General features: G+C 37.6%; 1 protein-coding gene across 2 annotated transcripts; it reads right to left on the bottom strand.

The window, feature by feature from the left end:
• Positions 1–457: 457 nt before the first annotated feature.
• LOC133663359 (uncharacterized) lies at positions 458–2,801 on the bottom strand. 2 transcript variants are annotated; one of them, XM_062067777.1, is made up of 4 exons: positions 2,203–2,801; positions 2,017–2,148; positions 796–967; positions 458–639 (listed from the first exon to the last, which is right to left on the bottom strand). In XM_062067777.1, the coding sequence occupies exons 1-4, from the start codon at positions 2,567–2,569 to the stop codon at positions 483–485; spliced, it is 828 nt and encodes a 275-aa protein (XP_061923761.1). In that variant the 5' UTR covers positions 2,570–2,801; the 3' UTR covers positions 458–482. The 2 variants fall into 2 exon arrangements, with proteins under 2 accessions (XP_061923761.1, XP_061923759.1); XM_062067775.1 differs by having other exon boundaries at positions 2,017–2,800.
• Between the last annotated feature and the right edge of the window lie 17,152 nt (positions 2,802–19,953).

The raw sequence follows: 19,953 nt of genomic DNA, 5'->3' as shown, positions 1-19,953 counted from the left end.
CTGTTTCCTTTGAAACATTTCCACAGTTCTGGCAGTGACATAAATCAGTACAAGACATTTTTGCAGACATACATGAACATCTTTCTGTTTCACATTTGCTTGTCTTACAACCACAGTGGACTACCTGCAGCACACTATCTGGGGCAGGATTTCTAGTCATCCATCTTACTGTTAACTCCCCATCCTCAATGTACCATCCATTGCCAATGGGTGAAGGGGCACACATCATACCAGTCAGGGAATGTCGCATTACTGCTGCTTGGTAGTTTGCCCTTTTGCAGTGTTGGTGGAGGGCATCACTTGCATCACAGGGCATCACACACACACACACACACACACACACACACACACACACACACACACACACACACATCAATGATAATCAAATTACTTTAAACATACTCTCATAGCCTTTATGGGGAGAGACTAAATCTATAAATAATAAACTTTTCAGTATGAATATTTTATTATTTTTGTTTCAGTTACCTGTAGCCTGAAGCATCAAGATCTTCGTGCTTCTTAACGGTGTCCACGAACAACTTCCTTAGCTTGTCCATTCTCAGCACCTCTTTGTCAATTATAATCCTTTGACGGATCACTTGGTCACAGAAGAGGTTGTAGCTGTCAGCAAAGGGTTGTCTGAAAACACACACACACACACACACACTTAACATGTGCAAAGAGTCATGTTTTCAAAGCTGTATCTTAAGCAAAACTAAATATAAGCTGCATGTTGTTGAAATTTTTTTTACTTTTTAAATGTGAGCAAAATGACAGTACAGTGTAATTACTCACATTTCTTCATCTCTGGTTGCAGTGTGCGTTGCTGTAGACAGTGACAAGAACCTGGTGTACTGTCTGTAACAGGTCCTATGGTACCGGACCTCTATAGCAACACAGTCTTTGTCGTTGATGTGCAGAAGAATGGCAGCATCTTTCTTAATCTCAGCTGCCTTCAGCAACTGGCCTTTAAAAGAAAAATAATTAGAATAAGCTTTATTGGCAAAATCAGAGATTTACAAGTAAAAAAGTGTGTGTGTGTGTGTGTGTCTTGAGTGGGGGGTTGGAGAGGTATTTATGACCCTGTGATTTACGACTCTGTGATGTGAGCTGCTGAACTCCCAGCTAAACATTCCAAGATTCAAGATATCTATTGTCATATGCACAGATAAACAGACAGTCACACTGCACAATGAAAAGCTTATTTTGCTGGTCCCCCTTGCAAATTCACAAAATATAAATATAAATATAAACTTAAGCTAAATAAAGAATCACAGAATATAAAAATTAAACAAGAATAAACTTAAACTATATTGCACACTTACAATAAACTTACTAAAAATGTAAATGCTAAGGATGTTTAATACTAATAAATATAATAAAATAAAATAAGAAACAAAAATAAAGAAATAAGATAAAGTAAATTAAAGTGTGGATCTTACAACAGATCTATAGTGGGCATGAGTAGACAGAAGCAGTATTGCACATTCAGTTCACAGTGAAGATGATAATGGATGATATGACAATGATGATGTATAAAGTGCACTATGCATTCTTCAATTATTGTAGCAGCAGTGGAGGTGACATGAAGTCACAGCAGGGATGTGGGTAGTGGTCACAGTTCAGTCAGTTCAGGGATGAGGGGTGAGGTGTGAAGGTGTGCGGGGGGAGGGGTGGGGGTTGTGATGTGTAAATCAGTCCAGGGGTGTGTGTGTGTGTGTGTGTGTGTGTGGGGGGGGGAGAGAGAGATTGGGGCTGTGGTGTGAAGGTATATGGGGGGATGGGTGGGGCTTCCTTTTCTAGGCCAGTGGTTCTCAAACTTTTAAATTCCAAGGTCTCCCCTTAACTCTGACAGTGTATAAATGGTCCATTTGGTTATTACAAAGTAACAACACATTCTTTCAATCCTACGCTATGTACTGTAACATTATTACTATAGATTCACACACGTGTGTGTGTGTGTGTGTGTGTGTGTGTGTGTGTGTGTGTGTGTGTGTGTGTGTGTGTGTCACATACCTGCCGACACGGTTTCTGCTTGTGTGAGTTGATCCCTCTGGCGTTTTCCTCCCACACGAGTGTACTTTTCCACTTTTTGACAAATTATACAGATGGCTGGCAGGACGGGGCCGGCAGAAGCAACGGGCAAACCTGAACGAGATCGAAGTTTCTTTCGGGGAGTTTCAGACGTGCCTGCTGACTGACCTGCGGCTGCAGATGGTTCTCCCACCGCCCGTGCGGTCCTTTTCTCGGCATAAAACAATGCAGATTTATCTGTAAAACGTCGGTAGCATGTTGCGTGAAACCCAGCGTCGTCAGGAATAGCGTCAAAATCTACATCCGAGCAATGTTTATAGATTTCTGCCAGATGCTTGTTCTGGTCTTGCAGACAAAGCCACTGTTTTAAATAGTTTCTGTATGTGTCCCACCGTGTCCGAGTGAAGTGCTGGACGTCCTCATTGTTCACAGATGAAAGATGCATATAGCATCTTTTATTTTCCTCTTTACGCACTTTTTTTCTAACTTTTGAGGTCTTTCGTTCCTCTTCACTCTCGGATGTTGTCGTCGCCATAGCAGGTATGTTGTTAGAATAAAGCTGCTACCTGATTGGTCCATGTGACCAAAACCGCGCCACTCCCCACTAGATATCACTGCGCCTCACTGAAAAATAGTACCGGCTTTCAACACCGATTACACAAAATGGGCTAGGTGTCAATTTCCGAACTTTTGGTATCTTACTTACTACCAGTAAATCTATTTTATGAAGTAAAAATGATGTTGTGCCGTTGGTGTGGGAGCGAAACTGAACGATATGAGCCTTGACCACAGGCACTATTATACATTAGTCAATATTAGTACATGCTAACCACATTGAGGCTGACTTCCTGCATAAAGCATCACTAATTTTACTTCTTCTCTCACTCATTGCTGCATCTCCTTTCTTTAATGCCCTAAAGATGGCACCCCTGGTAAAAGTGATGGTAAGACTTACTGTATGTGTGTATGCAAACTGTACTAACTATTTTGTCAGTCTTCCTGTCAGCTGTGTTTACATCCTACCTTGTCCTCTTTGTACGTGTCTTTATATCTAATGGTATTGCATTTGTCCCTTTCAGTCCAAATGACTGAAGGCAATGTTGAAGTGCATGAATTGTCTGCATGGACTTGCACTTTCCACCAAGCCAGACAACTGTTTTAAAAATATTAACATTATTATTCCACTTCTCACACAAAAATCGAAACTCCATTATGTCTCGATGAATTCTGGTGTCATACTTTAGACTTTGAGAAAGCTTTTTATTGTCATTTTTACTTCTTTCGAAAATTATGTACGGTAATTTTTTTTTTAAAAGTGGGTGCGAACAAGTTGTTATGCCACCTAGCAGCCAAAAAACCTATTGAGAAGGTTCTTTCACCAACCATTCTCTAAACTTACACCTAAAATTTAAAACTAAAAAGGCCTTTGGGACTTGTCAAGTTGCCTCCAGTGTTTATTTCTCTTAATTATTTCTTAAGTAGATTACAGACTTCCCTGTTTGGTTGGTAAACAAAATGTGATTTTCTGTTTTATGTTTCAATGTCCATAACTTTTTCTAATGAACCTTTGTTTGTTCTCCAGGTTGTGTTTTTCTGAACCCTCATCTAGGTCTTCTTCATTGTGGTCCCAGAGGCTCTTTCCCGTTCTTTACATCAGGGCTGTCCAAAGTGCTTTTCCGGGGCTGTTTTCAGCCCACGGCTTATTTTTCGTTTGCCATGGCATATTTAAATAATATTTAAAAGACAGAGTGCTCCAAAAAAAATGTTGAAGGTTGCAAGATATCACATTAATCAATACGCACTATTTGCTTCACCAACTGTAACAAGAATCAGATGTAGGCTGATTTACTTGAAAGATTCTGTGGAATCCACTAATGTCGACAACAAATGTGAGAACCAAATGTGTCATTTTTATTAAGAATAAGTCAGTTTATGTCGTGGAAACGTACTTTTGTTCTACACCTGCAAAGGATGTGAATGATGCAACTTCTTGTGGACCATGTGACTTGCGGCATATTCCAAATTTTTCAGAGTGGGTATGTGTTAGGGTAACAGAAGTGAGTGAAAACCTAGGAACACAACCAAACTGTGAAATTGTGAATGGCTGGCGTGGCTCGGTTGGTAGAGCGGCTATGCCATTAACTTGAGGGTTCCAGGTTCGAGCCCCGCTTCCGCTATCCTAATCACTGCCATTATGTCCTTGGGCACTTTACCCACCTGCTCTCAGTGCCACCCACATTGGTTTGAATGTAGCTTAAAGATGTAGATAATGGGTTTCATGATCTAAAGCGCTTTCTCTCTACAGAGAAAAGCGCTATATAAAAATAATTCACTTCCCTTCACTTCTTGTTTTTTCAGAAAATAATATAATATTTAAAGATATATACACATGTCAGAAGGGTTTAAAGGGGAAATGCAGTTTTTTGACATTTTGCCAATTATTCACAATCTTTTTGTAAGACAAGCACCCACGTTTTTTTTTTTTTTTTATGTATTATAACGAGTAAATACATTTGAGAAAAAGTCTGCTTATAATGGAGCCTTTGGGAGTCGCTTTATTCTGCCTATAAAGCGCTTCAAACATTTCCAAACAATTCCATCAAAGTTTTATAGACACACTGTAAGTATATATGTAATGTAGTAACAGGAAAATTCATAATACATGTAATATTGACATATTTTGCTCATTTTAAGCATATTGCGGGGGCATTTATTTCTTGGACTCATCCCAACGTTTTCCTTCAACTACAACTCATGCAGACATCATCAGAGAGCCAACAAACATAATAAAACATCACTTACTTTTCAATGTCCTACTGGGATGCTGACTGTTAGGATGTTGATATATTCCCGTACAGATGAAGAATTACTTATAAACCTTGCGAAGGGTAAAACGGGTGGGTACAAACCAATGTCTTTCGTGGGTCTTTCTCGCCCTCCCAGGGTCTAAATTGGCTGTCGAAGTTGACCAACTTCTCACTTTATGCCCACTTCATTGTACTATCAATGTGAGAAGCATGATTTATAATCTAGAATTACTTTTCACAAACTCCGAGGTGAAAAAGCAGCTCACCAGCCAATGATGTCAATACAGCAGCATTAAGTAAATTGCCGCTAAATGTAGGTCCATAACGTTAACGCTCATAATAAAAGTATTGCAATTACTTGGTTAATATTAAGGTCACACAATTGAAATGGAATATTTTTGGCACTTTTTGAAAATATATTCATTGGGTTTTATGGTCGGAATAAAGGCAACAGGCACAATAACGTCACGGCTCCCATTTGGCTCTATTGTAAGCAGACTTTTATTTACGTGTTACAATGCATAAAAAAGACATCTGCGTTCTTGTCTCTCATAAGGATTGGGAGTTATAAGCAACATTTAAAAAAGTGCAGTTCCCCTTTTAATCATTAATTAATGATGAAGTCCAATTTTAGGAAGCAGGGAAAGGCAATAGCAATGTCTCCTGTTTGTTTAAAGACAGTTTTTAAATTGTATTTATTAAATCATGCAATCACATCAATATGCAGGACACTCTGCTTAAAAAAAAAAAAAATATATATATATATATATATATATATATATATATATATATATATATATATATATATATATATATATATATATATATATTTTTTTTTTTTTTTTTTTGTATTTCCTTGAGACGCAAATAGCACTGATTCGGAGGAATGGTCCGTTAAATATCATATGAACACACAAGTTAATAAAGATAATTGCACAAATGGAAGAAAACCAATTCAAAAAACCTTTATTATCCAACCCTTCTGCTTATGTCAATGTGTCAGCAGCAATGTCTTATTTCAGGTTTTGTTGCGACTCAGACAATGCAGTTACATCAACTTGAAGGGGTTCCACTGCATTAACTTGTTTTCATATTTAGACCTGCTTTAGGTCGAGTTAGTTGTAGAAGTTAAATTGTTGTACGTGCATGTTTGGACAGTCCTGGTTTGGAGGAAGGGTTAAATAAATACTCGTTGGCATAGAATTGAAGCTCACTTGTCTTCTTGTTCTCCCTTCACTCCCATCATACACTCCTCACTGATCCAGGTCGGGTTCGTACCAGAAGGCAAAGTTCTGGGAGTGCAAGCGGGTCCAGTACTACAGTGGTGGACCGTAGAGGGCGCAGTCGAGCCAAAGTGGTGTCCCAGTCCCAGCGTATGTAAACTACTTTTCTTACAAAAACACTTTGACTCACATTGTTTTCTGATACATTTCACTCTTCTTAGGGCGTCAGCCTATTTATTGACCTTTTGTGTAGGCATGACTTTGTTTCTGTCGAAACACATTCTTCATTAACAAGTGTGTGTGTACATAGTGTGTGTTTGTTTGAAGTTTGAATATGCCTTTGTTTGTAGAATAGTGTTTCCTCTAGCTTTACAGCTTTGTAGGCGGGGCTCAAAAACATGCAGACACTATTGCAATCAGTCCTCTACAGTTATATCTCACAAACCTTCACAATAGAAATGCGATTGCATTTACCGTCTTTCAGACTATACGCTTATACGTTTTTCCAACACTTTGAATTCTGCGGCTTATAAACTGCGGCTAAATTAAGTTTTTTTTTCTTCCCTTACGTCCATAATGTTTTGTATTCAACAAACAGTTTTCATATTACACTGACAGAGACACTGAAATGGTGTTACTATGCATGATATGGCACCATCTTTTGGACGAGTTTGCTCACTGCAGGTGCTGCGGGTTGAAAAATGTACTTCCTGTTTTGTGCCTTGAACCGGAAGTATAACTATCCATAGCGTTCCTGCTCAAAATAATTATTAATGTATCACTTAAATCAACGTTTGTAAGTTTTACAATATAACTAAAACAATTCATACTTACTAAGCCGTCCATTGTGTGATGTCTGTCAGATTGTTTTCATACATTATTGTACGCACTCTCGTAGTGCAATCAAGCTAGCATTGTTAGCATTCGCATATATGCTAACTAGGGCTGCAACAACTAATCGATTAAAATCGATTATAAAAATAGTTGGCGATTAATTTAGTCATTGATTCGTTAGATCTATGCTATACGCATGCGCGAAGGCAATTTTTTTTTAAAATTTTTGTATTTATTTAAAAAAAATATATATATTTTTATAAACCTTTATTTATAAACTGTAACATGTACAAACAGCTGAGAAACAATAATCAAAATAAGTATGGTGCCAGTATGCTGTTTTTTTTCAATAAAATACTGGAAAGGATAGAAATGTAGTTTGTCTCTTTTATCCGAGTATCAATCGATTAATCGAAGTAATAATCGACAGATTAATCGATTATCAAATTAATCGTTAGTTGCAGCCCTAATGCTAACACGTTTACAAGTGTGTATGTATATACATATGTACAGTATATATGTATGTGTATGTATGTGTATATGTATATATACATATGTATATGCATATATAAATGTATATGTATATATAAGTATGTATATGTGAATGTGTATGTGTATATATGTATATGGAATTATGTATATTTACCCCGTCTTCCGCCCGAATGCAGCTGAAATAGGCTCCAGGCCCCCCGCAACCATGTAAGGGACAAGCGGTAGAAAATTGATGGATGAATATATGTAAGTTTGTATATGTATATATGTATGTATATATGCTTATGTATGTATAAATGCTTTTGTATGTATATATGCATATTATATGTATATATACATGTATGTATATAAATATATGCATAAATACATGTATGTATATGCATATACTGTATATATGTATGTGTATATGTATATATACATATGTATATGCATATATAAATGTATAGGTATGTATATGTGAATGTGTATGTGTATGTATGTATATGGAATTATGTATATTTACCCCGCCTTCCGCCCGAATGCAGCTGAGATAGGCTCCAGGCCCCCCGCAACCCTATAAGGGACAAGCGGTAGAAAATGGATGGATGGATATATGTAAGTTTGTATATGTATGTATATATGCTTATGTATGTATATATGCTTTTGTATGTATATATGCATATTATATGTATATATACATGTATATATATAAATATATGCATATATACATGTATGTATATGCATATACTGTGTATATATATGCATATATATGCATATTTACATGTTTTATATGAATATATACATGTTGTATATGTGTATATGAATATATACATGTTGTATATGTATATATGAATATATACATGTATGTATATATCAATATATACATGTATGTATATATGCATATATACATGTATTTGTATATATATGCATATATACATGTATGTATATGTATATATACATGTATGTATACATGCATATATACATGTATATATGTATATATGCATATATACATGTATGTATATGTATATATGCAAATATACATGTATGTACTGTATATGCATATATACATGTGTGTATATATATGCATATATGTATATATATACATGTGTATATATATGCATATATGTATATATGCATGTATATGAATATATGTACATATGCATTTGTATGAATATATGCATATATATGTATATATGCATGTGTATGTATATGTATAGATATGCATGTATATGTATATATGTCGAAGATTTTTTACAATCAGATAATATATGTAAAAAAAAAAGTTTTTTCTAAAATTTGGTGGGTGTGGCTTAAATACTGGTGCGCTCTATAGCCCGGGATATACAGTACTTGACCTTAGTCCGCGGTGATGTACCCCCTGATACAAAAATAGAGGAAACACTTTCTATGGTGTGCGTGCGTGCGTGTACGTATGTGTGTGCGTGCGTGTTTAAACATGACTCACAACCATTTAAAGTGTGGGCCCTATGATTTCTGTAATGCAGGTACTGTGGATAATTAGAAATAGACAAAGTATTTACAAAGTAAAAAATTCTACAGTGGTACCTCAGTTTTCATTTTCCATTTTTTATTTAATTCAATCAATATAAAAAAAAATACATTAAAATAATTTTGAATGAAAAAAAGCATATAGAAGTCTCAACTTGTATCTGCCACCAATTTATAAAAAATAGCTTTTCAACTAAAAAAAAAAAATAAAGCCACTGTTTTTATTTCATAACTTACAAGTTTTATATTTTCATCATAATGATTAAAAACATTTTATTCCGGAAAAAGATTTACATTGTTTTGTTCACTGTCAAGTCCGTTTTGATAGTATTGTTCTGTGTGCTTTAAACATGTATATTTTTTCATCAGATTGACGTCCCACTGGGGTGAGTTTTCCTTGCCCGTATGTGGGCTCTGTACCGAGGATGTCGTTGTGGCTTGTACAGCCCTTTGAGACACTTGTGATTTAGGGCTATATAAATAAACATTGATTGATTGATTGATTGATCAGTTCATTATATTTTGATAAGTGTTTAAATGTTAGGTTTGCTGAATGACTCTTAGATTTATAAAGCGCTTGTCTAAACACTTAAACGATTTACAGTGAGAACTAAGAAGCCATCATTCATTCACTCCTCATTCACATATGGTGGTAATAAGCTACATTTCGAGTAACGTATGCGCTAACCGAAAAGAAAATGCAAAATTCGATTTGTGTTTTTTAGGCACTTCCCCACACTTCAATGCAAAATGACAGCTAAGGAACAATCAGTAAATTAATACAAAATTAGCGTTTCCTTTACCTTATGTAAAATAGCAAAAGTTTTCGATATTTTTTTACCTTTGTAGAATGTATTTATGATTTCCGTGACACATTTTGCCTCAATTATAATCATAATCTTTTGTTCTTTAAATCACAGCTCCTTCAACATAAACTGAGTTGTATTAGTATTTAAGGATAACGTACTAAACATCAAACCATCTTTTGATTTTAATAAATTCATTCTTAACCGCCTCTATGAAATTTTTACTATGTTGTCCAAATATTGAAATGGAGGTTCCAAATAAAATATACTCAATCATTTCAGAAAATATCATAGTTACATCATTAACATACATAAAAAAATAGTGTATGTCCAAAGACTGATTATTGTGGCTGTTTTCATAAAGTTTAGACAAATACTAAATCATACGAAAACGGACTCATTTTTTTTTCATAAGAAATAATGTGAATCCACTTATTTCACTCCAGAAACCTAAAAATTGGAAAACAAAACACATTTTATAAAGCATAGTTATAGTTTTACATGCAGAAAACAATGTAAAACACATAAATGATACATTGAATAAATAAATATTTTACATCACATTTACCTAATGTTAAATACTTGTGTTACTAGTTCTTTCCTAAATTCAATTGTGGTTCTCAACTTCTTTATCAAAGTGCTGACACTCAAAATTATTTGTTTTGCAAACATTCTATTTTGCAGTTTTACTCAATAAAAAAAAAAAGTACAGGGACTGACTTTTTTGTTTCGGCACACCATTCCGCAGAATGATACGCGGACAAACAGGATACGATCGTTCCTTGCTACGTGGCGCTTTAAATGTTGCAGCTTCACTACATTGCGGATTTAAAAAAACAAAAAACAATTTGCAACATTTTTAATCTAAATTAAGTGTTACATTTTATTTGGGTATTGTTTGTTTTACAGGGCAATATTTGTCTTATTTTTGGGGTAACGGTATTGTAGATACCGCAGTATTGCAGTTTCAAAATCATCACAATAATGCCATGACTTCTGGTATGAAATTAAGACTTAGTGACTGTAGTTTTTTTTCTGCCGCTTTTGCATTGGCCAGTTTAAAAAATAACTACATCTCCCAAAATCCTCTGCGCAGCGCGGGACTAGAGGGCGGGACTGTAAGGTGGGGTCGTGAAATGCAGTAAAGGGGAGATACGGAGGAAGCATGCGGGAGAAGTGAGATCGGAGTAGGACATTTCCTGAAGATTTCATCAAAATCCATCCATAACATTTTGAGTTATGTTGGTAACAAACAGACAAACATCCTCTGGCGAAAACAGAGGAGGTCTGTCTACTAAAGCTCTACCTTCGTCTCAAGCATTTCGAAGGCGACACAGACCGGGTCACGGTGCACCGCCGTGGAGGGAAAGCGTTTGCGGGAAATATGAGAAGCTACTTATATATTACCTGGAAAATATTTTTGAGGCCAAATGGTCAAATTGAAACAGTGGATGTGTCCGCTAAATTCTTTGCACTTAAAAATACATATTTTTAGTAATAATTATGATTACAACATTTGAGGATTTTGTTTGTCTTCGATTACACTAAGTGTGTTTATCATAATAATCCCTGCCACTTCATTTTACACACTGTGGCATTTTCACCAAATGGTTTTGTTTTTTTGGACAATTCCACAAAAATACCGTACCGTGGCCTTAATACCGTAATAATATCATACCGTGAGATTTTTATATCGTTACAGCTCTACTTATTTTTGATGAATAACTTCCGTCCGAAGTTCCATTTTCTGGTTAAAGGTGAACACTGCTATGTAAACAACACATAATCCTGGCGCTACTCTATTTTCAGTGTAACAATTTCAATCTGACCAATTTTCGGCAGAATAACTTTTGATCTACTTTATCTACAGCCCCTGCCTCATCAATAACATTCATCTCTGATGAGACTTTCACGCGAGCGATATCAACACTCGGCATGGCTCATCACACTAATGGGGACGGCGTGGCGAAGTTGGGAGAGTGCAATCTGAGGGTTGCTGGTTCAATCCCCACCTTCCAACATCCTAGTCACGTCCGTTGTGTCCTTGAGCAAGACACTTCACCCTTGCTCCTGATGGGTGGTGGTTAGCGCCTTGCATGGCAGCTCCCGCCATCAGTGTGTGAATGTATGGGTGAATGTAGAAATAGTGTCAAAGCGTTTTGAGTTCCTTAAAAATGTAGAAAAGCGCTATACAAGTATAACCATTTACTAACTATCAGCTATCAACAAATTTCTAGTCAAAGTAAAGATGAACTCTTTAGATGCACTTCATCTTTGAAATAAATGGGTTGTACTTGTATAGAAATCAATAACACAGCTTGGACGCGATCATTGTGGAAGCACCATGCAGGCACATAATGCTAACGTCAAAGCTAACTATCGTAGCCGCAAGGGTCAAGGTGACCCAAGTTTTTGCAGGACACACACGCCGGTGGTTTCACAAATGGAAGTTCTAACTCAGAGGAATTACCCTGGGTGTGATGAAGTATTTCCGCAAAGTGGTCGTATTGTAGTGGCCGTGCGACGGCCATAGCAATGACTGTTGGAGGATCCTCTGGGCTACCGGTAAATCCTGTTATCTACAACAGAAACTCACCCAAAGCTATAATATTTGGTGAAATGAGTGTAAATGTGACTATATGGGTGTTATTTCATATTTAGATGTTAAAAATGTATTTAGAAGGTCCTAAACAGTTTTTTTATGCTCTATGAAAATATTGGATTTATTGATAATAATCCCACTTCTGCGATAAATAAGGGACTTGTTACACACAATGTGTGAGCGTACGATAACCGAGACGATATTTAAAAACCAGGACAGAAATGTGGAATGTTTGTCTAAAACACGGATCATATGAAGAATGAGGCTTTTCGAAAACTTGGTGCCACTGTACATGATTTTTTTCTTCAATCTTAGCCAAATGTTGTTAAAAACTGGTCGATAAAAGTTCATACATTTCTATAAAAATTAAAAAAACACCTCAGAAATATGTTGCTGACTTTCTAAATTCCATTTTTAGGTTGTGATGTTTTGAAATTAAAGACAGAATAATATTGATCTGTCATAAAAATCTGCTAGATTTCATAGGGCCCAAAGAGTGCATGCTGCATATTAAACCCTTTCTCTCATTTTGATGTCCAATTGTTGCCGATTGCTTCCATCACTCAGGATCCAGATCAGCCAATCCCATCAGTGGTAAGGGTCATCCAATCACCAGCTGGATGGCTAAAGCACTGTCCCTTAGACAAACCACATTGCATGTTGTCTCCTCCATTTTTGCACTTTACTTTCACTTCACTGCATGCTGTTTTTGTTTTTGTGTTAAGTAACCTGAAAATGTTTCTTCTTAGCAATTCCCTTGATTTTTTTCTGTAACTATTGTTTGCTAACAGTCATGTCCCTTTAAACACTACCTACGGCTAAAATAATATAATATATACCCTGTGTGTACTGTACGTCAACACTGACTCATCTCCATTGATTCCCTGTTTTACACTCATTTGTTGTTGAAGTCACATTAATCCTTTTGTTATATTTACATGAAGTAAACCGAAGACCATCGTCATAGTCAAGAAAAGAGGTTGCAAAGTCCAAGCGTTTCGGGTATATTGTGGATATATTAAAGTACGTCTTGCTTACGTAATCACAACATCCTGTTACGGCAGTGCTGTTTCTGTAATGTCTTTCAGTGGCCGAATTTTCAGTGCATCATTAGTCAATGGTGCATAAATAATAGGCTATATATATTCATTCATACAAGTCATTACTTTACATGGTTTCACATAAAAGACCCTCATTTTTAATGTGTGGTGTTTTTTTTTTTTGTAGTGATGCACCACAATCAATTTAATAGTAGCGGAACCCTGCGTACTAATGTTATGTACTTGATTTTAGCATGGTGGTACCTTGGGATACGAGTTTCTGGTTCTGTAACACAGCTCGTACCTCAAAAAACTCCATTGAAAATTTGAACGGAATTAAAATCAATTTAATTGGGGCTTCACCACGACGGACCGATACAGGGTCCACATCACTGCAGATGTCGCACTGATCTGACTGTTGATCTCACGATCCACTCTTCACTCACCCGTGAACAAGACTCTGAGGTACTTGAACTCCCCCACTTGGGCCAAGATCTCCTTCCCAACCCTGAGATGGCACTCCACCCTTTTCAGGGCCAGAACTATGGACTCGGACTTGGAGGTGCTGATTTTCATCTCAGTCGCTTCACACTCTGCTGTAAACCGATCCAGTGAGAGCTGAATATCCTGGCCAGATAAAGCCATCAGGACCACATGATCTGCAAAAAGCAGAGACCTATCTCTGCAGCCACCAAACTGGATCCCCTCAACATCCTGACTGCACCTAGAAATTCTGTCCATAAAAGTTATGAACAGAATTGGTGCAGCCCTGGCGGAGTCCAACCCTCACTGAAAACGAGCCTGACTTACTGCCGGCAATGCGGACCAAGCTCTGACACCCATCATACAGGGAACGGACCGCCACAATCAGGCAGTCAGATACCCCATACTCTGTGCACTCCCAGCAGGACCTCCTGAGGGACACGGTTGAATGCTTTCTCCAAGTCCACATAGACTGGTTGGGTAAACTCCCATTCTCCCTCGAGGATCCTGCTGAGAGTATAGAGCTGGTCCACAGTTCCACGACCAGGACGGAAACCACACTGCTCCTCCTCAATCCAAGGTTCGACTATCCAGCGTAGCCTCCTCTCCAGTTGTTATCCAAGACAGCCCCACAGCATCCAGAGCCTTAAGGAACTCTGGGCGGATCTCCTCGGGCCCTGCCACCTAGGAGCTTTCTAACTACCTCGGCAACTTCAGCTCCAGAAATAGGAGAATCCACCACAGATTCCCGAAGCACTGCTTCCTCACAGGAAAACTTGACAGTGGGATTGAGGAGGTCTTCGAAGTATTCCCTCCACCGATCCCTAACATCCCGACTCGAGGTCAGTAGCACACCATCCACACTATACACGGTGTTGACAGTGCACTGCTTCCCCAAATTCCTCCCATGTCTGAGTTTTTGCCTGCGCGACTGCCAAAGCCGCGCACCGCTTGGCATTTTGGTATCTGTCCACTGCCTCTGGAGTCCCACGAGCCAAAAGGACCTGATAGGACTCCTTCTTCAGCTTGACGTCATCCCTTACTGCTGGTGTCCACCAGCATAAAGCATTTAATTAGCTAAAAGACAGCTCGTAAACCGAGGTACCACTTATACCTATGCTGCTACTTGGTCCCTAAACTTTCCTATAACAGGGAAAAAATATTTATTTCCATTGTGAAACAGAGCAAGATTTTTTTTTAAATTATGTTTGCCATCCTTAAATGTCAAAGCTTGATGACAGTAATTGATGAATAATTGAAAAACATACCCCTGCAACAGATCGCTTTCCAACATTATCTGTAAACAGATTGGTGTACTTCCATGAGAGCTATATTCCAAAATGTTATATATTCATTTTTGTCGTTCAAATTTTACACACAACCTCCCATAACATCGCCTTTTTGAAAAGTTTTTCAGAATTAATAAAAATAAAATAAAGTACAAAATGATGTCCAAAAGTATTCACATCTTTTGCATTGAAACTCAACATTGTGCGAAGGTATTTGCTCATTAGAGCTTAACAACTTTTACCTGTAATGACATAATTATGAAAATTCTTGTTGATTAATAGAAAATGTAAACATATGGGAATTTCCTACTACCGTATTTTCCGGACTATAGAGCGCACCGGTATATAAGCCGTACCCACGAAATTATAATTTTTCCCCCCCATATATTAACTGCACCGGACTATAAGCCGCACATACACACACACATATATACAAGTTGTGAAATTAGATATTTACACAGGAAACAATTAAGGTATGTAAATAAAGATTTACAAAAATGTTTCTAACGGGGCCTGTAACATGGAAAACAAACAAAACAGAAAAGTAATTGTCATGGACCCACAAGCAGCAGAAGCTAACTCTCCAATCAGCTAAACAGACTCAATAATTCCACGGTGCCGTTTTGGTGAATTTATTGAGGAATTTGTGAAACTGAAACAAAACAAAAAGAATGCCATTGTAAGTTAATAATACTAACACAGACACTTGTAAATGTATTAGCTACTGCTAACGATGTTAACTTGATTACATTTTAAAAGCACGTAAAAATACATGAAAACAAGACTATCAAACATGTGACGGTTTAGTAAGTATGACTTGTTTTATTTATATTGTAAAACTTACAAACCTTGCTTAAAGTGAAAGATGGTGCCATAGTACAAACAATAACACACCTTTTCAGTCTCTCTGTTGGTGTTACTACTGTGTCGGTTGTATACAAAACATTATGGCCATTAGAGAAGAAAAATCCATTGATTAGCCGCACCTTTGTAGAAGGTGTTCAGAGCTTGGTAAAAAAAAGTACTAAATTACTACTTTTTATTGGAATGTGAGAATATTGTCCATGCTACGATTTTCTTAGCATGTCTTTTCTTGTACACAGCTGGCAGTCGCTCCAGCTCCCCAGGAAAGCTGCTTGGACACGGCAGCCATGGTCGCGTCCCTCGCACCACAGTGTCCGTGTCCAACACGCCAGCTGACAAGCGCAGCAGGATCCCTCGCAGCCAAGGATGCAGCCGAGAGACTAGCCCGAGTCGCCTTGGCATAGGTATGATCAGGACACACACAACTGTTATGAAGCAGGACCTTTATTTGCGTCTTTGACAAAGTATACCTGAAAGTCACACAATGTATCATTTATCAACCGATTCAAACAGGTCAATCAACCATAACAATTTTCCACATCCCCAAATGTTTAATTTGTCATAAAATAAAATTTTCCCATTATTTTTCCATAACTGGATTTCTCGTTGGTCTAAAATAGTCTTACTCCGTCCACAATTCTTAACATATTCAAACCATTCAGGACATAGAGCACTCTCGGTACTTAGTGCCATTTTGCCAGGTGTTAGAACGCTAACTGTTTGCATTTTAGCTATTCTCATTTTGAAATAGTACAAACCTACATTGCATGACGTAAAATGATGATATAACTGCTGCAGCACATTTAGTACTAGCACTTTTTTGCTAAGCGATCGCATTGTAACTGTTATCATTTTAGCCATTCTTCTCATTTTGAAATAGTATAAAGCTAAATGACATGACGTAAAATCACAATATAACTGCTGTAGCACTTTAAGTACTAGCACTCTTTTGCTTGGCAATTGCATGCTAACTGTTAGCATTTTAGCCATTCTCCACATTTTGAAATATTATAAACTTACAGGATATAAAATCACAATATTACTACTGTAGTACATTCAGTATGTAGCACTCTCTTGGTAGGTAATAGCTTGATAACTGTTAGCATTTTAGCCATTTTTCTCATTTTGAAATACCGTAGTATAAACCGACATGACATGACCTAATCATGATATATTGTAACTGCTGTAGCACTTTCACTACTAGCGCTTTTTTGCTTGGTGATCACATGCTAATATTTAGCATTTTAGCTATTTTCTTCATCTACAGGACAGGGTATAAAATAACAATATGACTACTGTAGTACATTCAGTACATAGCACTCTCTTGCTAGGTGATAACATGCTAACTGTTAGCATTCTAGCCATTCTTCTCATTGTGAAATAGTATAAACCTATTTTGCATGATTTAAAATCTCAATGTCAACAAACAAGTCTTGCTTTTCTTTTACTGTGAAACAGAAATTGGTGGAAACAACCTTCTTACCTGTTATTGACTATGGAGATGTGTTGTACATGAATGCTACTGCTGGTTGTCTCCACAAGCTGGATAGTGTGTACCACGGTGCACTGAGATTTATCACCAACTGCGCTCCCCTTACTCACCATTGCGTATTATACTCAATGGTTAACTGGACATCTTTATGTGCTCGACGCCTCAATCATTGGTATGTTTTCATCTACAAAACCATTCTGGGTATCACTCCATCTTATCTGTCTTGTCTTTTAACAAAGAAACAAGGAAGTCACAATCTTCGTTCAATGAATGTTCTGCAATTTGTCGTCCCCAAAGTAAGAACTGAACTGGGCAAGAAAGCATTTAGGTTTTCAGCAGCGAAGGCTTGGAATAACCTACAATCGAATATTAAACTTCAAACCCTTGTTACGTTGAATGAGTTTAAAGCTTCTGTGAAAGGACTGCAGTCTACCTTGTCTGTATGCACATGTGTTATGTGAGCAAGTTTTAATGTTGTAAATGTGATGTTTTATGTATTTGTTTACTGTTTTTAATGTAACCTTGCTGCTGCCCTCTTGGCCAGGTCTCCCTTGGAAAAGAGATCTTTGATCTCAATGGGATTTTACCTGGTTAAATAAAGGCTAATAAATAAATAAATAAAATGTAACTAAATTGGCCCTAGTGTGTGAATGTGAGTGTGAATGTTGTCTGTCTATCTGTGTTGGACCTGCGATGAGGTGGCGACTTGTCCAGGGTGTACCCCGCCTTCCACCCGAATGCAACTGAGATAGGCTCCAGCAACCCCCTCGACCCCAAAAGGGACAAGCGGTAGAACTTGGATGGATGGATGGATGGATGTAACTACTCTATCACTCTGCACAGCAATCTCTTGTTAATCTATATGCTAGCCATTCCCATTTTGAAATAATATAAGCCTACATGACATGATGTAAAATCACGATATACCGGTAACTGCTGAAGCACTTGCTCTCCGGTGCGCTCTTTTGCTAGGCGGTAGCATTTTAACTGTTTGCATTTAATTTTTCCACATCATTTTGAAATAGTATCAGCCTACATGACATGATGTCTATGGTTGTTGTCATTAATCCAGGTCATTGTATTCTGAGGGCATTTAATCAATCACACTTAGAATAGACTGGATCTGACAAATTCAAGTCTATGAGCATTAAGTGAAGAAGCCTGCTTGAATGAAAGGTGAAACGTCTTCTAAGACAAATTGAACAGTCCAGTTGCAATGAATTGAATGCCCTGAGGATACATGACATGATGTAAAATGACGATATAACTGCTGTAGCACTTTCAGTACTTGCTCTCTTTTGCTAGGCTGTGAGCATTTGAGCCATTCTCCGTATTTTTTTAAATAGTTTAAACTTACATGACATAATGTAAACTCACAATATAAATGCTGTAGTACTTGCAGTGCGTAGCACTCTTTTCTAGGTTATAACATGCTAACTTAGCATAGTGGCCATTACTGTATACTTTCACTTTACATTGGACACCTTAACGACTTCCATGCTTATTTTTTACATTCCAAACATGCCCACTACATAATTCCACATTTTCCATGACCAGAATCCCCACATTCTTCAACTTTTTTCAATTCTTGAATTTCTACAGCATTTAAGTTTGGTTTTAGCTCTTCAAAAGTCACACTTTATTTTTGCCAATCGAGCCCACTAATTTATTAAATATTATTTGTTACATTATACAGAATACGTTGAACAGACTGATGACAAGTCAGCACAGGTTGTGGGTGGAGCATGATGGCGAAGACTGCTCCTTGCCACTAACCATGAGACTTTCATTATTTGACTTGTTCTCCCCATGACTGCGTGGGTTCCCTCTGGGTACTCCGGCTTCCTCCCACCTCCAAAGACATGCACCTGGTAATAGGTTGATTGGCAACACTAATTTGGCCCCAGTGTGTGAATGTGAGTGTGAATGTTATTTGTCTATCTGTGTTGGCCCTGCGATGAGGTGGACACTTGTCCAGGGTGTACCGCTCCTTCCGCCCGAGTGCAGCTGAGATAGGCTCCAGCACCCCCGTGACCCCGAGAGTAACAAGCAGTAGAAAATGGAAGGATGGGTGTACTTCAGATTATCAGAAACTGATATGAGGGTTTTAAGGTTGAGGTCTGATCATGACTCCACATTAATACTGACTGTAGTGTTGCCCCCTACTGGTGTAAATGTACAACGAATACAACTGGTGGTATACAACTAATGACATTTTCTTTGACTATAGGTACAGTTATAAGGAGATTCATATGGCCCCATTCATTGTGATTTACCTGGCACATTAAACGTGACAAATTGGAGGGGTGCAGTTTAGCCCCCAGGTGGCAGTAGAGTGTTGAATATCTTAAAATATGTATTGTGGCTATTTAAACTTTGACTACAGCGTCAGTTGCTATGTAGAGTGGTGCTTTCCATCATTTTTAGCAGACTGCATTGCAAAATGACTAACCCCCCACCTTCCTCTCACGCGAAAGCCACCCAGGAATAGGGTCATAT

This window comes from Entelurus aequoreus, linkage group LG13 (assembly GCF_033978785.1).
Source record: "Entelurus aequoreus isolate RoL-2023_Sb linkage group LG13, RoL_Eaeq_v1.1, whole genome shotgun sequence".
Lineage (NCBI taxonomy): Eukaryota > Metazoa > Chordata > Actinopteri > Syngnathiformes > Syngnathidae > Entelurus > Entelurus aequoreus.
Note: the sequence above shows the minus strand (reverse complement) of the source record. Positions and strands in the feature narration are given on the sequence as shown.